We start from the raw sequence: 22,747 nt of genomic DNA on the forward strand, positions 1-22,747 counted from the left end.
TGGATGCTGCCTTTCTGAGATACTGCTCCTCAAAAGTGTCCTGGGTACTTTGTAGGGTAGTACCCAAGATGGTACCAACTAAATTTATGACCCTCTGCAGCTTCTTTCAGTACTGTACAGTAGCTCCCCCATACCAGACAGTGATGCAGTCTGTCACAATGCTCTCCATGGTACATCTACAGAAGTTTTTGAGTGTATTTGTTGACATACCAAATCTCTTCAAACTCTTATATGCAAAGAGGAAAGGGATGATTATCAGTACAGTGTGTTCTGACTTTGCTTGCAATGCATTCTGTAGACTCTGCCAAGCCACTTATAGCTGAGTGGTATGATGCAGATGTAATAGATCTTATTCCATTCATTTTCAGGAATGATTGAAACTGTTCTGTAACAAACTGTGGTACATTGTCACTGACTAAGTGTTGTGGAATGCTAGTCCTTGAGAAGAGGCTTCTCAACACATCAGCAGTCTGCAAGACTGTGGTGGAGACTATTGGGAACACTTCTGGCCACTTTGTAGCTGCATCCACTACTATCAAGAAATTTGTGCCCATGAATGGCCCTACAAAATCCACATGTATCCTCTGCCAGGGCAGTGCAGGCTATTCCCAGGTATGGAGAGCTCTGGTCTTGGCATCTTCTTGGCATCTCAGTGTATAGCAAGCTGCTTGATCTTCTGATCTATCCCAGGTTACCACTCAAAGTTTTGAGTCAAAGCTTTCACTTTGACCATACCTAGATGACCAGCATGTAGCTCTCAGCTTGGATGGTACAACAATTCTCAATCCCCACAGAAGGCAATCCCCATCAAAGGCAAGTTCATCTCAGCACTGGTAAAAATGGGAGAACTGGAGTTTTTGCCATGTAGACCTGAAAGAGCCTGGGTTTTTTTCTGGTTTCCCTTTGGATCATCTCTGCCATAATAGGGAGACTTTCGATTTGCCTTTGAGAGAATACATCAGGTTGAGTGTCCTCTTAAGTAAATTTTTCAGGTGTTTCCTTTTCCAGGAGTAAATGGTGCAATCCATCAGCATTTCCATGATTAGTTGTGGTTTTAAATTCAATCTTGTAATTACGTCCTCTTAGAAGAACAGCCCATCTTAGCATTCATGCTGCTGTTAGCGGAACACATTTCTGTAGATTGAAAATGAATATTAGTGGTTGATGATCAGTACTGAGGGTAAACTCTCTTCCATACAACTACTGGTTGAAATGTTTTACACCCCAAACTAGACTCAAACCCTCTATCAATGTGTGCAACACGCAGCAAAGTTGCTGGTGAACGCAGCAGGCCAGGCAGCATCTCTAGGAAGAGGTACAGTCGACGTTTTGGGCCGAGACCCTCAATGTGTGCATATTTTTTTGTCTGCAGCGGTAAGGGTATGTGATACAGAGAATATGGGGCATTTACTTTTGATATGTATCATAATGTGTGTGTACAGTGTCTGATGTCACAATTTCCTTTACCTTTTGAAAGCTACATCCCACTGCTTTGTCTGTTACAGTTTCTTCTGGAGTTATGAGTAATGAGTTCAAGTAGTGGAGCACAGTAGGCAGGTTTGGCAGGAATCTGTTATTGTAATTGATAAATCCAAAAAAAACCCCACACACAACTGCGGCACATCCTTTGGGCTTGGGGCATCCACCGCTGCTTGAATTTTCTCAGCACACTTGTGTAGTCCCTCTGTGTCAATGGTGTGACCATAGTAAGTGATGCTTGGTTTAAAGAATTCACATTTGTTGCATGTGTCATGCTCTGAGCTCATAATGTTCTAATCTTTTTGACAATGTCTTGAGATTTTGGAGATGTTCTTTGTCATATATATCAGTAACAGTGATGTCATCCAGCTAACACTAAGTGTCTGGTCAGCTTGCTGCATCTGGTCTATAGCTTTCTGCCAGAGTGCAGGTGAAGATGCTACTGCAAAAAGTAAGCCTATTATTGTAATAAAGCCCTTTCTGAATATTTATGGTGAGAAGCATTTTGGACTCTTCTTCCCTCTCCATCTGTAGGTAGGTCTCAGCTAAGTCCACTTTGCTGAAGTGTTTCCCTCCATAAAGGTTTGGAAAGATATCTTCTATCCTGTGCAGAGGATTTGAGCTACTCTCAATACTGGGTTATGATGACCTTAAAATCACCACAGGTCCTGACAAGGCCCATTCTTCTTGGCTACTGGGACTAATAGTGTTGCCCATGGACTTCACTTGACCTTGGAAAGAACTCCTTCAGCCTCCATGCAATCTATCTCATTTTATCATGGATAGTGTAAGGAACCAGATGGGCTTTGCAAAACTTAGGTGTGGCATTTTTATTGAGCATTATTTTACCCGTGATATGTTTGAGTTTTCCAGTGCCACCTTTGAGCACTGCTGTGGCATCATCTAGTACGTTTTCTAATTCACTTTCAGTTGACTCTATTTTAGGGGATGTGGGATGCAAATGGTGGCTGGAACTCCAATCAAGTTGTCGTTGTCTGAGCCACTCACACCCCCACAATGCTGGCCCTCCTGTTCTTGCCACATACAAGCCCAATGTGGCTTGTTGGCTGTTGTGTTTCATTGTTACGCATGCCATTCCCACAGGGGTTATCTTTTCTCCAGTACCAGCTCTTAAGTAGATATCTGCAGACTTCAGTTCAGCATCTTTGAAATGCTGTTCAAACTAATTTAGTGGAGTGACTAATGCAGTGGAGCCAGTGTCCAATTCCATTTTACTTACTTTGCCATTTACTTCTGGTGTAAACCATATTGCTTGTCGATTGTTAGTTTTCTCTTCCCTGTGCAGTCCATTTCCTTTTATCTGCCCGATGTGTTCTTAGTATGTGTACTACTTTGTTGCATTTTTTGCCATTTTCAACTTCAAATCTGAATTGGTCTGGTGACTGTGAGCCACTGGCACAATGATAACACGACTTGTTTGGTCAGGCCAGTTTCTGTTTAGACATTGCAATTTTGTTCACAGTCACTTTCATTCCTGGCTGCAACTCAATTGCATCTTGGTCTGCTGTTTCCATTGATACAGTATTTCAACTGCTGTTTTAAATGTGTGTTGTGTTTCAGTTAGGAGCTGTTTTTGATTGCTTTCTTGTAAGATTCCACAAACTAAATGATCTCTCAGTGCATCATTAAGCCATGTCTGACAATGCTCAGATAACTTCAATTCAGCCATGTAAGTTCAAATAGACTCCCTTTCCTTTTGATTCCACTTATAACACCTATAGCATTCTGCAATCAATAATGATTTTGGTTCTAAATGTTCCTGCGTTACTTTCATGAAAGCAACAAACTGTATGCCTGTTATCATCTGGTACTTCTTACCTGTACTACAGTTGCTCTGTAACTTTTGCATTTTATTCTGCATTGTTATTGTTTGCACAACATAATGATCTGATTGCAGTGCATGACATAATGATGTGATCTGTATGAACAATATGCAAAACAAGCTTTTTACTGTATTTTGGTACAGTGGCAATAATATGTCAATGCATCAGCAATCTTACCCCATTGGATACAGTTCTAATCAAGTCAAGTCAGGTTTGTTGTTATTTAACTATATACATGTATACCGCCAAACAAGACTACGTTTCTCCAGAGCAGGGTGTAAAGCACAGTAGTACACATAACACACAATAACTTAGGAAAATAGGAATTAAATCTACAAATGAATAGATTCATAGATAAAGCAAAGTGCATAAACTAAATATTGCAGGTATATGTGTATTATACGTAACACAACTTTCACTTTGAAAAACTATATTAATGGTAAATATATACATTGCTAATTAACTTTGTACAAACATGCCGCTATACATGAATCTAATATTTCTGTATCATCAGTCAATCTAGTTTAATCAATCTACGGCGTTAGAAAGAATGGGGAGAATTTGGGCATGTATGGTATTGAGAGAAAATACAAGAAAATAGGATCAGGAGTAGGCCATCAGGTTTAATATTTTTAATATGTATTCCTCATTTTATTGAGAACTGAAAAAGCACGTTGTAGGTTGCAACTGTTTGATCCAACTTTCCATGATTACTTTTTGAATGCCAGACATGTTGATGACTCAATTGTCTGCATAAAGTAATGAGAAGATGTGATTTCTGCTTTTAGGTGAGGCACTATGCAATGTGTCCAGTTTCTCAATGGGTATTACTTCTGCCAGAAATGGACACCAATGACTTGAAGCATGTATAAATCATTTATTACGGATCATTTGCTCATTTAAAATACAGTGGCATGCAAAAGTTTGGGCACCCCTGGTCAAAATTTCTGTTACTGTGAATGGTTAAGTGAGTAGAAGATGAACTGATCTCCAAAAGGCATAAAGTTAAAGATGACACATTCTTTTCAACATCTTAAACAAGATTAGTGTATTATTTTTGTTTTATACAATTTTAGAGTGGGGAAAAAAAGGAAAGGAGCACCATGCAAAAGTTTGGGCACCCCAAGAAATTTGAGCTCTCAGATAACTTTTACCAAGGTCTCAGACCTTAATTAGCTTGTTAGGGCTATGGCTTGTTCACAGTCATTGTTAGGAAAGGCCAGGTGATGCAAATTACAAAGCTTTATAGATACCCTGACTCCTAAAGCCTTGTCCCAACAATCAGCAGCCATGGGCTCCACTAAGCAGTTACGTAGCACTCTGAAAATTAAAATAAATGATGCCCACAAAGCAGGAGAAGGCTGTAAGATAGCAAAGTTTTTTCAGGTAGTCATTTCCTCCGTTCGTAATGTAATTAAGAAATGGCAGTTAACAGGAACGGTGGAGGTCAAGTTGAGGTCTGAAAGACCAAGAAAACTTTCCGAGAGAACTGCTCGTAAGAATGCTAGAAAGGCAAATCAAAACCCCTGTTTGACCGCAAAAGACCTTCAGGAAGATTTAGCAGACTCTGGAGTGGTGGTGCACTGTTCTGCTGTGCAGCGACACCTGCACAAATACGACCTTCATGGAAGAGTCATCAGAAGAAACCTTTCCTGCGCCCTCACCACAAATTCAGCGTCAGAAGTTTGCAAAGGAGCATCTAAACAAGTATGCTCTGTAGATAAGGATGGAAAAGACAATGGATTAATTCTGCCATTGGACAGAATCCTGAAAAGCCTGAATCTTGCCATTCGATAAATTTGCCACCATTTGCCACCTAGCCTTAAATGAGATTGGAAATTTGCTTAAATTAATCTTGCATGTTTGCCAGGTGGGAAAAATTCCCTAGCCAGTTGATGTCAATGACTGTTTTTCTAGATTTTGCAGCTCGTCATTCCTTTTGCTGACATATTGACAATCATTATGGGACACACTTTGGAGTGAATTTCTATTGGATTCTCAACTAATGTAATTTTTGGAAACTCCCAATGCAGTCCCAGAAGTATACTATAATTGAGCTGAAGTCTGTCTTGACTCAGGTCTGTCTCATCCACTAAGGTCACTGTATCAAGCAGAAGATTCACCCATTTTTAAACTCCCTTTTCATTACTCTCACATTTTCCATCTTCCCCAAACTTCTACCTATATCTCCGGTAGAAAACTGTATGCTGACACAATGCTCTATTAGTGTTGCATGTCTATATTGGAAAAAGTCAACAGTTACTGAAGGTAATGTGGGTAGCTGAATGAGTTTGACTTTGAACAGCAAAAGCTGACATGGACAAGCACAGCCCACACAGCTTATTGCTGTACATGTTACCAGGCAGAGTCAATTAAATTTCAGTAATGTATTTCCAGTTTAAGATGGTGCCACTGAACATGGGTGACAGTTTACTGTTGGCTTTCAATTCAAGAAATTCAACTAAATACTTTATTAGTAACACTTTACATGGAAAATTGTGGTAAACGATCACCGCAAGCAAAGGCGAGGCTGATCCAAGAGTTGAGGCATTCGTGTGCAAGACCAACTCGGAGCATGGTCGAGGCATGTTCCAGGAGCAGCTGGAATCTGTCATTAGAGGCTGTTTGACAATTTCTTGCCCTCTGCCTGTTAATAACAGATATGAAAATTGAAACACCAGTTTTCTGCAAGTGCTGTAAAGAAAGTATTGATATAGTCATTTTTTTTGAGTACAGTTGACACTTTAAGTTTGTAGGATGTTGTCATTTGATTACTGTAATTTGAACTGATTTTTGATTTTTTTTGTTTTATCAAAGTCCTGCTGCTTTACAAGGTCTGCTTGTCGTGTTTCCTTGCTCCTGGCAGTTGATTTAGGTTTTCTTCAATTTAACAATAAGTTGTCTCTTTCACTGCAGCTCTACAGTTGAGTGAGTTTTGAACTTTGACTCTGGCAGTCCAGCTGACGTTTTTCTTCCTTTCTCACTTTAGGTGTCTCTAGTACAGTGGACAGAGTGTGTGGGCCTGACTCTTGTTGGTAGGGACCAATCTTCCATGCAGCTGAGGACACCAGGAGGACAGATTCTGAACTTCACCATCCTGCAGGTGTTCCCATTTACCTATGAGAGCAAACGAATGGGCATCATTGTCAAAGTAAGTATTGAAAAGTATAACAATCCATTAGCTAATGTGATCCAAATCCTCCTTCCTTTAAGCATAAATTTTGCTTTTTCCATTATCCTTGAAGGTCATGTTGGAATCAAATTCCACAGAAGTCGAATCAGTTTCCCAAAATGATGAACGGTGACTGTCGATATGATATAAATTTGGAATGGTGGGAGCAGATACTGGGGATGTATCATGGCCTGGTTCCCAAAGTTGTAATGAGTGATTAGGCTTTTGGTTAGCATGAGAGCTCGGCCAGTATTATTTATTCCAGATGATTTTCCTGGCACTTCAGCAGTGTCTAAGCCAGGGACGTTAGCTTGGTCTGAAGTAAGGTAATGCTTTTGCCTCCACTCACTCTACAATCACCTCCAAACCTTGTTCTCCACACTGTCATCTCCATTTCTTTTGGTCGCTTCTGTTCCTCTCACTGGAGCCTCCTGGTTTTTGTTTACCCACTGGTGATTGATAAAGTGGCTGGAGATTTTCTGAACAACTGATTCCGAACAGGCATGTATTGAGACGGTTCTTGGTAGGGAACTGACTTAGAAGGGTTCTTGTTGTGAAACGGAAGTGAGTGCCTGGCTCATGTAAAAGGTCACTTGTAGTTTGGGCTTGGAGGGAACTTCTGACAGAACACATAAGCATTGGAGTAGTCTGGAGAGCCTGTAGGAGGGAAGTGTCTTTAGAGCTTGGGAAACTCTGGGAAAAGTACTATCCCATGCCATTCAGTGAAGTTCAGGGCTGGGTCTTTTTAGTTGGGGCTTTCCTGATGGGGGAATGGCAACTTATTCCACTGGATGCACTGATCTCACCCAAGTATCATTATTAACTTGTATGAAAAAGTACTGGGAGATTGCTAGTGTTGAAAGTACATAGGAAACAAGGAAATACTGTTGATGTGAACAGAAAAACAGTATTAAATGTCAGGCCTTAAGAAGGGTCAGTAACCTGAAATATTTACTCAGTTTATCTCTTGATAGATGCTGACAGAATTGATTTCCAGCATATTCTTGTTAAACTCCCACATGTTGAAAAGTCAATGAGCTACTTGAGTGCAGTAGATGTTGCAATATTGATGATCCTATTTATAGTTTACATTGAGATTTGAACATAGTCCAGGCTGCTGATGGAGAATTCCCAGCAGGTTATTTCCCCCTCCCTTAATCAGGAACACCAATATTTAGTAGGCTGAGATCAGATAACTTAAGTTTTGAAGAGTTTTTTAAGCAAGAGTTTTGAACGTAAAATATTCCAGCTCCTCTCGCAGGGTGGCTCATTAAATATATTGATTGAGTAATTTTACTGAATCGCGACAAGTGCTTTTTGCATGCTTTTGTTTGGTATACTTTTTTTTCTCCTAATACTTTTATATGGTCAGTGGTATCGCAGACATCAATGCAAGCCAGAGAATGCTTGAAGAATCCTGTTAGAGCAAAGATTGCAACTTGTGCACAGCAAGACATTTTAGAAGCAAAAGTAAATGTGCAAATTTGTCATCTGTATGACCATGTTAATATTTTTAGCTGCTATTTCCTGTACTGCTTTGCGGTAAGATACATTAAAATTAATCTATTTAATCTCTGGAACATTAGTCTAAACATAAACTGCTTTTAGTTTACTATATTTTGACCGAAACTGAATAAATTCTGTCTTCAACCCATTCCTGAACTCTATTATTTAATTTTTAGGCCAATTGGTACCTGAATTTTACAAGCAAAGTAAGCAACATTATAAATATATGCATCATTTTAACCATGGACATAAATATATTGTTGCCAGATGACTCAAATTATGCAATTGTGGTAAATGAATCTGTAAACCTTTTATTAAATAAATAATTGGTATAATCTGATGATTATTGCATTATTCTCTGTGGGACCTTGCTGCGTACGGATACAGGACTGCTTGCTTCTACCCCCTACCCAAGATCCACAAACCTGACTGTCTGGTAGGACCGTTGTCTCTCCCTGCTTCTGCCCCACTGAACTCATGTTCTCATACCCTGACTCCATTTTATCCCCCTTGACTCAGGCGCTTCCCACCTACATCCACAACAATTCTCATGCTCTCTATCTCCTCACTAACTTTCAATTCCCTGGCCCTGACTGCCTCATTTTCACCATGGATGTCCAGTCCCTATACATTTCTATCCCCCATCAAGAAGGCCTTAAAGCTTTCTACTTCTTTCTAAACAAAATGGTCATAGTCATACTTTATTGATCCCGGGGGAAATTGGTTTTCCTTACAGTTGCACCATAAATAATTAAATAGTAATATGTAAATTATGTCAGGGAATGTCCAGGACCAGCCAATTGGCTCAGGGTGTCTGACCCTCCAAGGGAGGAGTTGTAAAGTTTGATGGCCACAGGCAGGAATGACTTCCTATGACGCTCTGTGTTGCATCTCGGAGGAATGAGTCTCTGGCTGAATGTACTCCTGTGCCCACCCAGTACATTATATAGTGGATGGGAGACATTGTCCAAGATGGCATGCAACTTGGACAGCATCCTCTTTTCAGACACCACCGTCAGAGAGTCCAGTTCCATCCCCACAACATCACTGGCCTTACGAATGAGTTTGTTGATTTTGTTGGTGTCTGCTACCCTCAGCCTGCTGCCCCAGCACACAACAGCAAACAGCAAAAATACAGAGTTCATCAGCCATTGGAAAGACTTTGCTGCATTTTTCAACCCATATGGCATGTGCAAAAACTCAGAGGCCAAATAGGGTTATCACAGCTGTTTTAGGAGCATACTTCGAGCACACAGGCACCTGCTGGTAGCCCCCAACAGAATAGACTTCAGGAAAAAAAATTTAAATCGCTTTCTGGCTAAATGTGCTGAAAAGTCTTGGATGTGTGGGATCGGGGATGGTGATTTTGTTAAGGCATCGGTAATTGCTGCATGAGTGGCAATCACTATCAGACTTGGGGACCATATGGAGGGGCAAAGTCCAGGGGCTATTTGACTGGCGTACAATTCCAAGTTTTTCCATGTTGGCAAACTCAGCCTTCGTGGTTGCCAGCTTTTGCAGGTCTAGTCTGACAGAACTGGTCTTCACCCTCAACGATTTCTCTTTCGGCTTCTCCCACTTTCTCCTTTCTCCAAGCTCATGGGTTAGCCATGGGCACCCACGTGAGCCCCAGCTATACCTGCCTTTTCATTGGCTATGTGAAGCAGTCCATGTTTTAAGCCTTCCATGGTAATACTCCCGAACTCTTCCCTTTGCTACATTTGACTACTGTGTTGGTGCTGCTTCATGCACCCATGCTGAACATTGATTCAAAGTTGTTGGTGAACGCAGCAGGCCAGGCAGTATCTCTAGGAACAGGTACAGTCGACATTTCAGGCCGAGACCTTTCGTCAGGATTAACTGAAGGAAGAGCTAGTAAGAGATTTGAAAGTGGGAGGGGGAGGGGGAGATCCAAAATGATAGGAGAAGACAGGAGTGGGAGGGATGGAGCCAAGAGCTGGACAGGTGATTGGCAAAAGGGATATGAGAGGATCATGGGACAGGAGGCCCAGGGAGAAGGAAAGGGGGGGGAACCCAGAGGATGGGCAAGGGGTATAGTCAGAGGGACAGAGGGAGAAAAAAGAGAGAGAGAGTAAGAATATGCATATATAAATAACGGATGGGGTACGAGGGGGGAGGTGGGGCATTAGCGGAAGTTAGAGAAGTCAATGTTAATATACACACATTCTTTCTCTCACCCTCCTTTTTCTCCCTCTGTCGCACACAATTTGCCAACCTCGAGAATTAGAACAAAACTAGCAGATTAGATTAGATTAGATTCAACTTTATTGTCATTGTGCTGAGTACAGATACAAAGCCAATGAAATGCAGTTAGCGTCTAACCAGAAATGCAAAGAATAAAAAGTAAGTGCTACAGCACACAAATATAGAAGTACTGAGGCAGTACAGTATGGGTGCGATACTGCTTAGCGCTGTGATGTGAGGTTCAGCAGGGTCACAGCCTCAGGGAAGAAGCTCTTCCTGTGCCTGCTGATGTGAGAGCGGTGGCTCCTGTAGCGCCTACCAGGTGGGAGGAGAGTAACAAGTCCATGGTGGCTAGAATTGTGATATTCACCAGTGAATGGAATGGAGATAATGAGGGCTGCAGACCACAGGATATTTTGAGCATCCTCAGAATTGACTTTTTAAATCTGGCTGAGATCTGAACCATGCACCTACCTATTTCATGATATATGAGTAAATTGGTATATTAGTTTATTATTGTCCCGTGCCTTGCATACTATGGTCTTGCTTACTCTTTAGACAGATGAAATCATTACACAAGTGCATTGAGACAGTACAAGATAAATCAATAATAGAGTGCATGACAAGGTGGTACAGAAGATATTCTGTGCAGATAGACAATTAGGTGCAAGACCATAACAAGGTAGATTCTGAGGTCAAGAGTCTATCTTATCATACTAGAGAACCGTTCATTAGGATAAACGTTCAGTGGGATAGAAGCTGTCCTTGAGTTTGGTAATGTGTGCTTTTAGGGTTTTGTATCTTCTGCCCAATGGGGCAAGGGAGAAGAGAGAATATCCAGGATGGCTGGGGTCTTTAATTATGCTGGCTGTTTTACCGAGGCAGTGAGAAGTGTAGACAGAGTCCATGGAGGGGAGACTAATTTCTATGAACTTCTGAGCTGTGTCTACAACACTCTGTAGTCCCTGGCAGAGCAATTGTCAGATTGAGCTATGATGCACCCACATAGGGTGCTTTCTGTGGTGCGTCGATTTAAAAACTGGTGAGGGTCAAAGGGGACATGCCAGATTTCTTTAGCCTCTTCAGGAAGTAGAGATACGTGAGGTTTCTTGACTGTTGAAATCAGCATACTGTGAGCAGGTACAGAGCCTTGTTTCCCAACTACCTAATTCCTTTGGCATTCAGTTTCCAGATAGCGAGCAGCAGATTGCTTCTATCTATGGAAATTCATTCCATTATTATCCCTCAGAATGATTCTGATTGAAATGCTTCCTTTAATGATTCCTGAGGATTCTGCTCTTGAAATAATAAAAGACAAATTGATAATTGAGCTACTCATTCAAGATAGACACTAGTGACTGACTTTTACATCTCCCTGAGTCTGTTCATATCACCTCATGATGTAAAATCGCACATCACCGCTGCAAAGCAGGAACTCAAGGGTGGTTATCATGGGTTTGCTTCCAGTTCCTTGTGCTGGAGAGGACATGAACAGGGAGATAGAGGATCTGAATGTGTGGCTGAAGAGCTGGTGCAGGGAGCAGGGGTTTAGACCCTTGGACCACTGGGATCTGTTTTGGGGTAAGGATGAATTGTACAGAAGGGACGGGTTACACCTTAACAGATGGGGGACCAGCGTTCTGGCAGGCAGGTTTGCCACTGCTACACAGGTGTGTTTAAACTAAGTAGTGGGGGGAAGAGAATGAACTGGAAATATAAGAATGGAGTTAAAGGGAATGAGAGAATAAGAAAAGTTAAGAAAGACAACAGAATTAAAGGGGCGGAAAGATCAGAAAGGGATCGGAGAGTATGGGCAAGTGCAATGGGAATCGATGTGAAAGGTGAGGGGAGTAAAAGTATTATATATGAATGCACAGAGTATAAGAAATACAGTGGATGAACTTGAGGCTCAGTTGGAAATTGGCAAATATGATGTTGTGGGAATAACAGAGACATGGCAGCAAGAGGACCAGGGCTGGGAAACGAATATTCAGGGATATACATCCTATCGAAAGGACAGACAGGTTGGCTGAGGGGGTGGGGTGGCTCTGTTGGTGAGGAATGAAATTCAGTCACTTGCGAGGGGGGACATAGAATCAGGAGATGTAGAGTCAGTATGGATAGAACTGAGAAACTGCAAGGGCAAAAAGACCCTGATGGGAGTTATCTACAGGCCCCTAAACAGTGGCCTGGATATAGGGTGCAAGTTAAATCGAGAGTTAAAATTGGCATGTTGCAAAGGTAATTCTATGGTTGTTATGGGGGATTTTAACATGCAGGTAGACTGGGAAAATCAGGTTGGTACTGGATCCCAAGAAAGGGAGTTTGTGGAATGCCTCAGAGATGGATTCTTAGAGCAGCTTATGTTAGAGCCTACCAGGGAGAAGGCAATTCTGGATTTAGTGTTGTGTAATGAGGCAGATTTGATAAGGGAACTCGAGGTAAAGGAGCCATTAGGAGGTAGTGACCATAATATGATAAGTTTTAATTTACAATTTGAGAGGGAGAAGGGAAGATCGGAAGTGTTAGTATTACAGTTGAACAAAGGGGACTGTGGACACATGAGGGAGGAGCTGGCAAAAGTTGACTGGAAAGATACACTAGCAGGGATGACAGTGGAACAACAATGGCAGGTATTTCTGGGAATAATACAGAAGGTGCAGGATCAGTTCATTCCAAAGAGGAAGAAAGGTTCCAAGGGGAGTAAGGGGTGACCGTAGATGACAAGGGAAGTCAAGGACAGTATAAAAATAAAAGAGAGGAAGTATAACATAGCAAGGATGAGTGGGAAGCCAGAGGATTGGGAGACTTCTAAGGAGCAACAGTAGATAACTAAAAAGGCAATACGGGAGGGAGGGGGGGAGATGAGGTACGAAGGTAAGCTAGCCAAGAATGTAAAGGAGGATAGTAAAAGCCAGACAAGCTGAACAGGTACTTTGGATCTGTCTTCACTAGAGAAGACACAAACAATCTCCCAGATGTAATAGTGGCCGGAGGACCTAGAGTAACAGAGGAACTGAAGGAAATTCACATCAGGCACAAAATGGTGTTGGGTAAACTGATGGGACTGAAGGTTGATAAATCCCCAGGGCCTGATGGTCTGCATCCCAGGGTACTTAAGGAGGTGGCTCTAGAAATCATGGAAGCATTGGTAATCAGTTTCCAATGTTCTATAGATTCAGGATCAGTTCCTGCGGATTGGAGGGTAGCTAATGTCATCCCACTTTTTAAGAATGGAGGGAGAGAGAAAACAGGCAATTATAGACCAGTTAGTCTGGCATCAGTGGTGGGGAAGATGCTGGAATCAATTATAAAAGATGAAATAGCGGCATATTTGGATTGCAGTGGCAGGATAGGTCTGAGTCAGCATGGATTTACGAAAGGGAAATCATGCTTGACTAATCTTCTGGAATTTTTTGAGAATGTGACTATAAAAATAGACATGGGAAAGCTAGTGAATGTCATGTACCTGGACTTTCAAAAAGTCTTTGATAAGGCCCCACATAGGAGGTTAGTCTGTAAAATTACAGCAAATGGTATTGGGGGTAGGGTACTGACGTGGATAGAAAATTGGTTGGCAGGCAGGAAACAAAGAGTTGGGATTAATGGGTCCTTTTCAGAATGGCAGGCAGTGACTGGTGGGGTTCCGCAAGGCTCGGTGCTGGGACCGCAGCTATTTACAATATACATTAATGATTTAGATGAGGGAATTAAAAGTAACATTAGCAAATTTGCAGATGACACAAAGCTGGGTGGCAGTGTGAAATGTGAGGAGGATGTTATGAGAATGCAGGGTGACTTGGACAGGCTGGGTGAGTGGGCAGATGCAGTTTAATGTGGATAAATGTGATGTTATCCACTTTGGTGGGAAGAACAGGAAGGCAGATTACTATTTGAATGGTGTCAAGTTAGGAAAAGGGGAAGTACAACAAGATCTAGGTGTCCTTGTTCATCAGTCACTGAAAGTAAGCATGCAGGTACAGCAGGCAGTGAAGAAAGCTAATGGCATGCTGGCCTTCATAACAAGGGGAATTGAGTATAGGAGCAAAGAGGTCCTTCTGCAGTTGTACAGGGCCCTGGTGAGACCACACCTGAAATATTGTGTACAGTTTTGGTCTCCAAATTTGAGGAAGGACATTCTTGCTATTGAGGGAGTGCAGCGTAGGTTCATGAGGTTAATTCCCGGGATGGCAGGACTGTCATATGTTGAAAGATTGGAGCGACTGGGCTTGTATACACTGGAATATAGAAGGATGAGAGGGGATCTGATTGAAACATATAAGATTGTTAAGGGATTGGACACGCTAGAGGCAGGAAACATGTTCCCGATGTTGGGGGAGTCCAGAACCAGAGGCCACAGTTTAAGAATAAGGGGTAGACAATTTAGAACGGAGTTGGGGAAAAAGTTTTTCACACAGAGAGTTGTGGTTCTGTGGAATGCTCTGCCTGAGAAGTCAGTGGAGGCCAATTCTCTGGATTCTTTCAAAAAAGAGTTAGATAGAGCTCTTAAAGATAGCGGAGTGAAGGGTTATGGGGAGAAGGCAGGAAAAGGGTACTGATTGTGGCTGATCAGCCATGATCACAGTGAATGGTTGTGCTGGCTCAAAGGGCTGAATGGCCTACTCCTGCACCTATTGTCTATTGCACCATTTCCCTCTTGTGTTAGAAGAGATTGTCGAAGTCCTTCTGGTAGTTAAGTGTGTTAAGCAGACACAGACCACTACAATCGACCTGCTCTGCTTCCTTGTGTTTAATTTTTTTTGTCAGACAATAAGGCAACATTTTAGATACCTCAGCAGGGATCATGTGCAGTGTAACAATGTTCTGTCCAGCTCAGCGTGGGAAATATTTAGCATGCACCAGCTGCTAAAACTACATCAGTATCTATAAACAGTGGCTGCTTCTAACATGACAGGACCCCCTGTTTTTATAATCAAATGCATTATATTTCTGCAACACACATCAAAGTTGCTGGTGAACGCAGCAGGCCAGGCAGCATCTGTAGGAAGAGGTGCAGTCAACGTTTCAGGCCGAGACCCTTCGTCAGGACTAACTGAAGGAAGAGTGAGTAAGGGATTTGAAAGTTGGAGGGGGAGGGGGAGATCCAAAATGATAGGAGAAGACAGGAGGGGGAGGGATGGAGCCAAGAGCTGGACAGGTGATTGGCAAAAGGGGATACGAGAGGATCATGGGACAGGAGGTCCGGGAAGAAAGACAAGGGGGTGGGACCTAGAGGATGGGCAAGGGGTATATTCAGAGGGAATCCCTCCCCCTCCTAACTTTCAAATCCCTTACTCACTCTTCCTTCAGTTAGTCCTGACGAAGGGTCTCGGCCTGAAACGTCGACTGCACCTCTTCCTAGAGATGCTGCCTGGCCTGCTGCGTTCACCAGCAACTTTGATGTTTGAATTTCCAGCATCTGCAGAATTCCTGTTGTTTGCATTATATTTCTGCTTGTTCCTGAGAAGCAATTTATTTAAAACTTATCAATCTGGAATTATATTTCATATACTAGTTCCACAAAAATGAAGTTATAACATAATTTAATTGACTGCAGCTAAATTCTGAAACAAGCAACTATAATTGTAGTTCTATATCTAATGTCAACCAACAGCAGTTTAATGTGGTACTGCAGTAACACTCCGTCCCCCTGCCCCCCCCCCCCACCACCACCACTGATGTAAGTGATATGTAGCAGGGCCAGTTTAAAATAACAAATGGATGTTCAATATTGCTTAATTATTTTTTTTACTGGTGTTAGATATTCTTGTCAAAGCTGAGCACTGTGTGTAGAAATGTGAAATGTATACTTTGCTAGGAATGTGTTTTTAAAGTCCTGAAATATATTGAAGAGTTATAATGATCTCAGATTTAAAAATATGTTTCTCAGAACTTCCTATTATAATATAAAAGTATGGTTTTCTTTTGAAAGTTTCTCTTTGGAAGACTGAACATAGTCCAGTTGCTTTAAAATAACATTTCATTCTTTGCTGCCTCAGCTGAAAATGTGTTCAGGAATAGAATAATTAATGGAGGGCACTTTCTTGGATGTGCTCGCATATAGCACAAAGATGAATTCTTATTGTGTTTTTCCCTTGCAACTAGCTTTTCCTGAGGAAACATTCAGATCTACATATGATTTGTGTTTATTTGTGAGGCCTCCCTGGAGAATTTCATTCATGTGCTTTGGCAAACGTCTGTCATTCTTTTTGCGACAGAGACTACTGTTTTTTATGTTCATGTGTTAACTTGGACAAATTTTTAAATGAGTATGTTTGTGCTTTTCAACTCTTGGTAAAATACGTTTCCTAAACTGCCTGCCTCTTTAAAATCTCTTCAAATCCTTTATCTTCATCACTACTCCCCTCCCATAAATCCATTCCTTACTAATCCTCCAACTTCTCACCACTCCAGCCTATTCTTTCAGTCACCATGTTGGCATATTTTTTTCCCATGTATGCATTCATGAAGCACACTGGCATTTTTCTTTGACATTAGAGCAATCATTTTAATGTAAGTTCTTAATGTATTAGCAATGTAAGAAGTTGCCCTTTAATAATTGGGGAAGAGCTGGAAAGGGCAGGAACAGTTGTATGAAGCTCATTAGGGTCTTTCATTGCTGCAGGAGTTTGGTAGTGAACAAAATGATCGTTTATGTATCCAACATGTGTTATAATTGTGTTTCTTATTCAGGATGAATCCTCAGGAGAAATTACGTTCTACATGAAAGGAGCGGATGTTGTCATGATGGGAATTGTTCAGTACAATGATTGGCTTGAAGAAGAGGTATGTATTCTTCCTCATTTACAACATCAGTGTCATAGGTTATTTCTTGTAAAAGGACGCTGATATTTTTGAACACTGAGCACAAATACTCAGTTTTTTTAAAAAAAAGGAAAGGATTTTCAATATTTATGAAGCAAGCGGCGTACATTGTGAACATGATTTTAACTTCAGCAGCTGATGAGAATGGGGGTTAATACTGGGGCAACAGCTTTGTCATGGTGCTCATAGTCACTGCCTCATGAAGTTTGAATCTTGCAGCATAGACAAGGGTCTCATAAATCTGGATTTTTGATTTGCTGGAAGAAATGTCCATACGTAGAGGAAGTTATATAAGTGGGGGATAGCTACTGAATATAAAGGGTAGTATTTCTCAAATAGCTCAAAGTGCCTTTAGATTTGGATTTATTTATTGTATGTATAGCGAAACACACAGTGAAATGGGCCATTGCATTAACAACCAACAAACCAAAGGATGTGCTGGGGCAGCCCAGAGGTGTCACGACACGTTCTGGCTTTATGCTTCTGATAGAGTACAGATAATGAATGAAGAATCTAACTTGTTCCTGTTGTTGTTCTGAATATTACTTGTTTACAGTGTGGAAATATGGCCAGAGAGGGACTTAGAGTTCTCGTTGTCGCCAAGAAGTCACTAACGGAGGAGCAGTACCAGGATTTTGAGGTGACCAGCTGACTGCTTGAATTCTTGTATCAAAAGCTTAGTGTGATTCAGAGAGAAATCTCAGTCGGTCCTAAATTATGCATTAGAGCAATTCAAGGTCTCTGAGGATCAATATTTAATCCATAATGTGCAATCATTTAATTGCTACAGATGCTGTTTCATTACCAGTTGTGTATGGTCCGTTGTTTTGGATGTACACTGGAGAGTGTATAACTCTAGATATTGAATGTACCCACTGTTAGCTGCCAGATAATGTTAATAATCACCACCCACACTGATTAGATGATGGTGCTGTTGTTGTGATGCTTAAATGTTCAGGGCACTTTGTTTTCTTAAATAACTGAACCTATGTTCAACAGCTACACTTAAAGGAATCACCGACTACTTTCTGCTTTTTGACTTGACTTACTTTTGAAAGGGAAAAAATGCTTCAAAGTTTCAATTTAATATCAGAAGACATGTACAGTATACAACCTGAAATCCTTACTCTTTGCAGACATCCACGAAAGGGAGATAAAACCCAAATCGTGAATGGCAAAAGAACATGAGAACCCCAAAGCACCTTCCACCCTCCCACACACAAGCAGCAGTAAAAGCATCAACCCTCCCCCTCCCCTCTCTTATGACAGCAAAAGCGTCAGCCCCCCACCACTCACCAAGCAATAGCAAACCCACATAGACTGTGATCTGCAGCAAGGGGAAAGGCCAACAGTTCACTGTTTTGATGTTACAATCTGCACCCATTGCTACTTTGAGTTCCTCCGGTTCGAGAATCAGCAGACTCTCTTGCCATCGAGAGAGAGAGCTCGCTTGAGTACAGAGGCCTCCGACAGTCGCACCCGCTGTTTCAGCCTCCCGCCATGCTTCAGTTGGCGACATCGGCAAGGATTCTGGTCATCCGCTGGGCTGTACCCCCAAAGCGCGCATCTTCCAGACTGCACCTGGAGATATCAAAACGTTAGGCCGCCCAGCGAGAACCCACCACCCGCGAAGAACATACAAACGTAGTTTGAGCACAGCTTTAGATCATGATCAGGAGCCCAGCCATCTTGAAAAGGGGAAAAAAAAGGAGTCATGAGAATAGGAGATTTAAACTGCTTCACAGATGAACTGGAAGAAGTCACCCTGGACCACAGAAAAAACTCTGGTGCCATCATTAGCTCCTCCCGCTCTCTGCTTCTAGCTGCTGAGTGCTTTTTAGCAATCACTGCAGGAATGAGCATGTTAAGTGAAGACTGAGGTTGGCAGTGATGCTTCTGCTTGGCTGCTTACCTTCAGGACACCAGGTTAATATCCTTTCTGTAAGAACCAGGGTTCATCCATGCATCTGTACTCTTGAATGGGGAATAGAATGCTTGCCTTTTTGTCAAAATTACTGCACCTTTCAGTGACAGAGCAGTATCAAGCTTTCTAAATAAATACATTATGCAATTGAATGAAAGAATGTGTGAATTAATCAATGTAATGTATGTCTCTATAGAACCGTTATAATCAAGCAAAACTGAGTGTACATGATCGTTCATTGAAAGTTGCAACTGTTATTGAGAGCCTGGAGATGGAAATGGAGTTGCTTTGCCTGACTGGAGTGGAGGACCAACTGCAGGCTGATGTCAGGCCTACTCTGGAGATGCTGAGAAATGCTGGGATAAAGGTATGAAACACTGGTCCAAGAAAGAGCAAACCCAGAGTTCTGACTTGCCTAACCTTGTTCGTTCTTGACTTCTTGTTGGCATAGGGCGAACACTACTGGACTTCTTATGTGCTTTGTACCTGGTGTGAGCTATCCGCAGATGTAGCTTTTAAATCCAATGATGTCAGTGCATTTGGTCATCTCCTGAATTACTGTAGCCCTCACAAAGTTACGCACACATCATAACATGTTGCATCAATTCTGATTATCATTAATTTCTGGGCAATTTTACTCCTTTTAGGTATGGATGCTTACTGGAGACAAACTTGAAACAGCAACTTGTACAGCAAAAAATGCACATCTGGTAACAAGGAATCAAGATATCCACATTTTCCGAACGGTAAGTATTTGCATACTGATATATTTTGTTTGTTTTTATTGTTACTGCTAGACAAACAATTGGCTGACATTGAACAGTGGAATCTTTAAAACCATGTATTTCCTTCAAAAGGCTGTGCCGACACCAGCACATCTTTTAGTAAATGTTATTGCACTTTTTGGAAGTGCAGATGATGATTTTAAGCAGTTCAGTCTTGGAGATGCTTTCCTCTCCTCAAATTTGGCTTCAGGAATGGTGATAATCACCTCTGATGTTTGCCCAAGTTGTGATTTTGTAAAAAATTTAGCCTGGAACAGTGTCCAACTATCCTGTAAGGTTTCTCCTCCCAGTGGAGTGCTGTCAGTAGCTGATATTTCTCCCTCTAACTTCGCCCATTCTCTTTATGCCAGCGAAAGGGCAGCAACGCTCATTGTTTTCTCATCACAATATTGTTATCTTAATGATATTACATCTTAAATTTAAATTGCCTTGGTACAGTGGTACTCAAAGCTCAGGGTTTCAAGGGTGAGCTTTCATTTCACAACACTGAGGGGGTAATATAAACTGGTGTATTTCAAGAGTTGTTTGGGTGATACAGCTGCAGATTCAATAAAATGCATACAATAAGCCAATGTCATAGAACTTGGTTAACATAAAATATCTTTATTTAATTCTCTATTGCTATGTTAAGGATGCAAAAGAAAAAAATATTAAAGTTAATCACAATCCTTCTTTAAACTTGACAACTTTTTAGATGCTTAGCGCTGAAACCGTCTTGTTTTCAATTGCTAGAAATATAACTGTGAACACACTGATCTTTTTCTGATTTTGTTCTCTCTTCCAGTTTCCTCACATTAATACACTGTACCTACTTTGTAACTGTCTGTTACTTTAGCTGAAGTCTAATTCCCTATTAACAAACAAATTCTGTGTAGATGCTCAGTCTTCAAGGAAGATGAGTGCTTCTACTAATATGGGACATATTTCATTATTAGTACTAAGTTGGTAATTCCTTTTACTTTCCAATACACAGCTATTATAAAATAAATGTGGATCAAGTAATGATTTTTTTTTAAATCATTGCACGTCTCTGTTAGTAGTTTCTTACCAGTTTTCCCCCCTCTGGCGTTAATTCCAAGCAAGGTGGTGTTCTGTGTCTCTGGAGTTAACCTACCTCCATTCCTGTTTCTATTCCTCATTTACTTGTGCTTTGCCAGTCCACATACAGCACGTGACTCATATTTCAGATTAATTTGTACAGTTAGTGTTTTACTTATAGATAACCAATCGAGGAGAAGCACACTTGGAACTTAATGCTTTCAGAAGAAAACATGATTGTGCTCTGGTCATATCTGGAGACTCATTGGAGGTGAGTACTGATTTCAGTCAAATACATGCAACTTCAGAACATGTTAAGTTAAGCCATACACTATCATTTGCAGATGATGGATTTTAGTCAAAACTTATTGTCAAGTCATATTATTGTTGGCCCTTTTTATCAAAGCACGTGACATGGTAAAATCCCCTTTGATCCATCTCATTAGGTAGAGTGACTCATAGGGACTCTACAATTAAGCGTGTTTGGCTGTCAGTTGTGCAGGACAGATGTTAGTGGAAGTGAGGGGATATCTGACCTGCACAATTAAAACTATTATAAATGCACAGCTTCTTTTAGAGTGGTATTAGAGAAGAGCTCTGAAGTAAATACTAATTGTTCACCTTTAGACTGTGTGTGCAATCTAATAAATATTGAATACCTCACTATTACAAGTTGTTTCTTTGGTTTTTAGGTATGCCTGAAGTTTTACGAGTATGAGTTCATGGAACTTGCTTGTCAGTGCCCTGCTGTAGTCTGCTGTCGATGTGCTCCCACGCAGAAAGCACAGATTATACGCCTGTTACAGCAGCGGACTCACAAGTTAACATGTGCAGTAGGTGAGAAGTCATACATTGATATTATTTTTAAAGAGTGTTTCTAGATTTTTTTCCTTGATAAACTCAGACTTTCAACCTATTAACTTCAATGGCAGTAACATTTTAGCATCTTGAAATTAGTAAAATGACCCAAGTGCTAACAAACACAATTTGGTATTAAAACACATAAAATGCAAAAACAATTGTTAAAGAAAGGTTTTAAGAAGAGATTAGTAGAAAAGAGCTATAGTTGCATATGAGACATGCTGCCGGCGCCAACATAGATAAAAGTAGTATTAAGCAAAGGAAGATTAGAGATATTTAACTTGTATTAAATTAGTAAAAGATTAGAGATAGATAACTTGTGTTAAATCAAGTAAACTCATCTTTACATAAAATAGATACAGGATAACTGAATTTGCCGTGAGTGTATTTTATCACAAGTCAGTATAGTCATAAGAATTTAAGAAATCAAGGTAATAATAGGCCATTCTTCCCTGCTCTGCCATTCAATAAGATATTTGAACTTTTACCTCTGTACCTCTTTTCTGCACGAACTCAATAGTTCTTGATCCCCTGAAAATGCGACTGAAAATCTCCAGGTGTGGCTTTCCCCCTTCCATCCCAGTGTCACTTCCATGAAATTCCCATGCACTGCTCTCTTTAAAACATTACAGAAAAATTTAGATCATACCATATCTTAAATACTTGTTGCTAGGCTCTCCTGGAATGACAATTGTCAAGTATTTCCATGTTTATGACCTGTAAACTATGTCCTGTATTTAGCTTATTGATCCTTTGACCACTCATTTTCATTCCCATCTCACACGATTTTGCTCCATGCCCAACTAGCTGTCTCTATCCTTATGTCGAACACCCCACCTCCCAGCTTGGGTTTCAGTGCTGTTGCAGTTTGCAGTGATGGGCTGCATTTTGTTTATTGAGATAGTGTGGGAGAGGCCCTTCCTGCCCCTCGAGCTGCACCACCCAGTGATACCCCCAATTTAACCCTGGCCTAATCACGGGACTGGACAATTTACAATGACCAATTACCCTACCAATTGGTACGTCTTTGGACTGTAGGAAGAAACCGGAGCACTTGGAGGAAATCCACGCGGTCCTAGGGAGAACGAACAAACCTCTTATGGGCAGC

The 22,747-nt window shown here is 41.2% G+C and overlaps 1 protein-coding gene across 2 annotated transcripts in view; it reads left to right on the forward strand.

Annotated features, from left to right (window-relative positions):
* Positions 1-22,747, forward strand: part of LOC140186036 (probable phospholipid-transporting ATPase IIA) — a 163,104-nt gene that overhangs the window by 95,008 nt on the left and 45,349 nt on the right. For both annotated transcript variants that reach the window (XM_072239856.1, XM_072239865.1), the window contains exons 15-21: positions 6,313-6,474; positions 16,900-16,992; positions 17,588-17,671; positions 19,152-19,322; positions 19,603-19,701; positions 20,960-21,049; positions 21,471-21,615. In XM_072239856.1, coding sequence (XP_072095957.1) covers positions 6,313-6,474; positions 16,900-16,992; positions 17,588-17,671; positions 19,152-19,322; positions 19,603-19,701; positions 20,960-21,049; positions 21,471-21,615 — 844 coding nt within the window. The remainder of the gene's footprint in view (positions 1-6,312; positions 6,475-16,899; positions 16,993-17,587; positions 17,672-19,151; positions 19,323-19,602; positions 19,702-20,959; positions 21,050-21,470; positions 21,616-22,747) is intronic.

This window comes from Mobula birostris, chromosome 2 (assembly GCF_030028105.1).
Source record: "Mobula birostris isolate sMobBir1 chromosome 2, sMobBir1.hap1, whole genome shotgun sequence".
Taxonomy (NCBI): domain Eukaryota; kingdom Metazoa; phylum Chordata; class Chondrichthyes; order Myliobatiformes; family Myliobatidae; genus Mobula; species Mobula birostris.